Genomic DNA, 4,172 nt, shown 5'->3' with positions numbered 1-4,172 from the left:
CTCAAGTTATACAAACTTGAGAGGCAACTTGAGGCAACAAAAAACCCCTTGGGCATCCTTTGAAACCCTTTGTTGGCACTTCCTCCTGCTCACCAGGGTCCATGAGCACCATGAATATGCAGAACACCTAAAACTCCATCAAACAACCTGCTCCAAGCCTCCAGAAAAGATCTGTCAGGCATTACCAGAGCCATGGTCTGTAATGCTGGTTAAGGGCTGCCTGGGAGAGGACAAAGACAGAATGAAGTTGGGGAAGCAAGTTCAACTTTGTCATCCCCTGCCTTCTAAGCGAGTAACCATGCAACACTAATATCTTTTAAAAAGAAGTCTCAGGGTTCCTTCAAAACACAAAACACAAGAGGAGGATCATCACTGTTCTTTCATACACTACTGGAACACACCAGGTCCTGTAAAGAGCACCAGTGCTGCCGTAGTCTAAGCCCACGGTAAGATAATTTGGCTGGTACAGTTCAGTGGGTGGGCATGTGGCTTGCATTGGGACCCCATGAGCCAAAGGTCATCTCAGAGGTGCAAAAGACACTGCTACAGACCTGTAGCAAACCTGTGTGTGACAATCCCCTTGGTACCAGGTGTGTGGGGGAGGTTGGTGCATCCTTGCTAGGAAGGTGCTTTTGGCTGAGTAACCAACCACCCAGCTGATGACCCCAACTATCCTCGCCGCTGAGAGCACCTGACAAAGGTGCATCCGTGGGCACGAACGGGGAGCTCAGCACAACCTCCTCAACGGGACCCGAGGCGCGGGCAGTGTGTGAGCGGGTACAAAGGCTCGGGCAGAGTGACACTGAGAGGGAGGGGGAAGGCACTGGAGGGGTGACTCTCTCCCTCCAGAGAGCCGATCTCGGGCCGTTTGTGGTGTCGGAGGCACGGAGCGGCGGGGCGGCCGGGCCGGGCAGGGCCGAGCCGGGCAGGACCGAGCCGGGCAGGGCCGCCCCTCCCGCGGGGCCGGACCCCGCCCGCGCTCCAATGGGCGCCGAGGCCGCCCCGCGCCCGCCCCGCCCGCGGCTCTATAAGTGCGGGAGCGCCGCGGCAGCGCCGGGCCAGGCGAGCCGAGCGGAGCCCGGATCGGCGGAGCCGCTGCCGCAAGGAGCCCCGGACCGGTGCGTACCGTGCGGGCACTGCCCGGGGCCGTGCCGAGGGTCCCCGCCGGACTCCCGCGGAGGCAGCGGAGCGGTGCCTTCCCCCCGGGCGGAGGTCGGGGCTCTCCGGGATCTCCCGTCGGAGCCGGCTCGGCGGCAGCGGGACGCGGTGTCGTCCCCGGGAACTGTTCCCGGAGCCGCTGTCGCCTCGCCGGGACCCGGAGCCATGGCCGAGCACATGATGATGCCCGTGAGCCACGGGGGCACCGGCCTGCAGAGCTACCGCGTGGGGGTGAACGGGCTGCAGGGACCCCCGCAGCACGGGCAGCATGTGCTGCGGACGCTGCCCGCCGCCGCTCAGATGATGCCCTACGGGGGGGCCGGCATGGACGGGGCGATGAGGCCGAGACCCGGCCTCGGCGGACAGATGGGCCACCACCAGATGCAGAACGCGATGATGTTCAATGGACCGAGTCAGCAGCAGCAGTACATGGGGCCAGTGGGCACCCAGCAGCTCATGGCCAGCATGCACCTACAAAAACTCAACACCCAGTACCAGGGCCACCCGCTGGCCATGAGCAACGGGCCCATGGGAGCTGGTGCCCAGCAGTACAGAGTGGGGCCGGGCCAGCACCCGGGCATGCAGCACATGCCCTCGCCGGCGCTGACGTTGAATGTTATGGACACTGATCTCATAGATGAGGAGGTCTTGACATCCCTTGTCCTGGAACTGGGATTGGACCGGATTCAGGAGCTGCCGGAGTTATTTTTGGGACAGAACGAGTTCGACTTCATTTCAGACTTTGTTAGCAAACAGCAACCTAGTGCCATCAGCTGCTGAGGGGCTTTGAGCTCCTCCTTGTGTCTTGGTGGTTTTGAGTTTGTTTCTAAATTCTTTCTTCACCTGCCATTCTCCTCCCTTCCCCTGCCTAGCCCTGTCCTGGATTCCTGCCCTCCCCGAAGGGACAATCATCGGACACTGGCTTGCAATGGATTGCTTTCCTCTTTTGTGTGGTTTTTCTGTGTGGGAGTTCCTGAAGAGGGGATGTTCACCCTAAACAGAGCAAGATCAGATCAAGAGCTCCTGCTGTAGAACTGCCTCTAAATGGCATTAACAGGATTTCTGGCTTAAGTAGAAATAATGGACTTATGACTTTCCACAGCTAGGCTTGGAGCACAAGAAGTGATGGGCAGCTGGCAGCCCTGCCGGGAGCTGGATTTGCTCAAGGATTCTGTGGTGCCAGTGGAGGTGAAGGATCCCAAGAGGGGATTGTCTCCCTGGTGCATGGTTTGAACCAGTTTCCCCTTGCAAACATGGGTGGGGTTAGCTATTTGTTGGGACGTTTTACTGTGGCAGTAAATACGTCTTCAGTCGTGTCTGTTCAGCTCGGGAAGGGGCACTTCCCCTCAGCAGGCTTTTTCCTACTCGGCAAAATAAAGTATGCCTTGGGGAAGGGTGTGTGTATGTGCCTAATGTTCATCTCCGTGGAATTTCGGATCTCCAACCTATACTGCTAATCAAGTGTAAAATTTACCAAGTGTTTGAGGTTGATTCAGGCATGAGGCTTAAAGCTGCAGTCTGGCTCCACTTTTTTCCTCCTCCGAAACCAAATAAAGACCATGTAACTGTATACTCCAGTTCTAATCTTATTTATTTTCCTATGATTATTTATTTGCAAGGGCTCCTTTTGTTATTTGGCTTTGGGACTGCGGGGAAAGATGCCTGGAGAGTACTGCAGCTTTAAGATGCTGGCTTAGGGAAAAGCAAGCCTGGGATAGTTTTCAAGCTGCTCTGCAGAATAGTCAATTCAACCCGAGATCGTTATGCTGAACGCACAGGACTGTAAATCCAACACCTTTCTGAATGTGATAAAGATGACTCGATTTCCAATTCCCTCGCTCAGAGAAGGTGAGATGTAAAAGCCGGCGGGGTTTGGTTTCCTGCGCTGTCTCCCGTTTCCCGGCGCTGGGGAAGCTGCCGTGAGTTCTGGTTGCTGCTGCCCCCTGGTGCTGCCGGCCCTGGCTCTCGGCAGGTCGGAATGTACGGATGGATTTGAGAATAAAAGCTGAAATATCTCCTGCGTGCTTTTGTTCAGTGCCCGTCTCCGGCCCAGTGTGGAGCACTGGGAGAAGTGTTGGCTTTGCTCCTGCCGCTGGGCTGTGGGTCCAGTCATTGTGTCCCCCACCTGCCACACAAGTTGGAAGGACTGTGTTTCTAGTTTAATGCTTGGACTAAATCTGTCCTTGAAGTGTGGCTGGGAGGATGAGATGCTTCTTCTCAGCATTGAGGGCAAATTCCAGATGTGGATGGTGTTGCTGGCTGAGCCGGGTCATAGAATCATAGAATGGATTGGGTTGAAAAGGACTTAAAGCTCATTTAAAGTTACTCAACAAGTGGGTAGTGACTCCTTACACTGCTTCCAGACCAAGTGCAACTCTGACAGCTGGGCCACAGCTCTGCTAGTAGCTCTCTGCTGCAGTTTTCTATACCACAAAGGCTCTAAAAATCAAGACAGCCTTGCTCTCCTACTCTTCCAGGGCTTAGGTTTTATTTTTCAAAGTGTTTCCAGCCAGTCCCTTTGAAGAGTTCAGGGATATTTCCATGTGTTTCTTTCCTGCCCTGTAGCAATGGAGCTGTGGATGCTGCTAGTGGAGTGGCTGAATCACTTTGCCCATACTTTGGATTGTCCGTCAGTGTCCCCTGGCCTTGTTCCTTGCTCAACTCGAGAGCAGTTGTTAAAGTCCTGTCCTTTTGGTGGTTATGCCTGGGCAGCCTGGAGAGCTGGTGTTGGGGTGAGAGAGCCCTGCTCAGGCTGTCAGCTCTGTAGCAATGGGCTGTTGGAGACTTGGAAGAGCTTTGTTGTCTCCGTGCAACTGCAGATTTTAGGTAAGCAGCGAGGAGTTGGCAACCTCAGAGTAAAAGATGAACCCCAAAATAAACAAGCGTGTTCTAGGTTGTCAGTTGTGGCTGTGGGCAGGGCCAACTGTGTGACACATGCCATTGTGACCTGCAGTATCCCAGCTACAAGTGGGAAGAGGTGTCCAGCCCACAGCTGAGGACTGTCAACTCCAGCA

At 55.3% G+C, this 4,172-nt stretch overlaps 1 protein-coding gene across 1 annotated transcript; it reads left to right on the top strand.

Annotated features, from left to right (window-relative positions):
- Nucleotides 1-1,092: 1,092 nt before the first annotated feature.
- Nucleotides 1,093-3,173, top strand: LOC113983980 (cbp/p300-interacting transactivator 3). Its single transcript, XM_027713633.2, has one exon. The coding sequence runs from the start codon at nt 1,324-1,326 to the stop codon at nt 1,936-1,938; it is 615 nt and encodes a 204-aa protein (XP_027569434.1). The 5' UTR covers nt 1,093-1,323; the 3' UTR covers nt 1,939-3,173.
- Nucleotides 3,174-4,172: the final 999 nt, after the last annotated feature.

The sequence above is a fragment of the Pipra filicauda genome, unplaced genomic scaffold, assembly GCF_003945595.2.
Source record: "Pipra filicauda isolate LSUMZ 115617 unplaced genomic scaffold, ASM394559v2 scaffold431_size579624_pilon, whole genome shotgun sequence".
Lineage (NCBI taxonomy): Eukaryota > Metazoa > Chordata > Aves > Passeriformes > Pipridae > Pipra > Pipra filicauda.
Note: the sequence above shows the minus strand (reverse complement) of the source record. Positions and strands in the feature narration are given on the sequence as shown.

Excerpts from the sequence above, each read along its gene's own strand:
- LOC113983980 (XM_027713633.2), top strand. The coding sequence starts at position 1,324 with ATGGCCGAGCACATGATGATGCCCGTGAGCCACGGGGGCACCGGCCTG.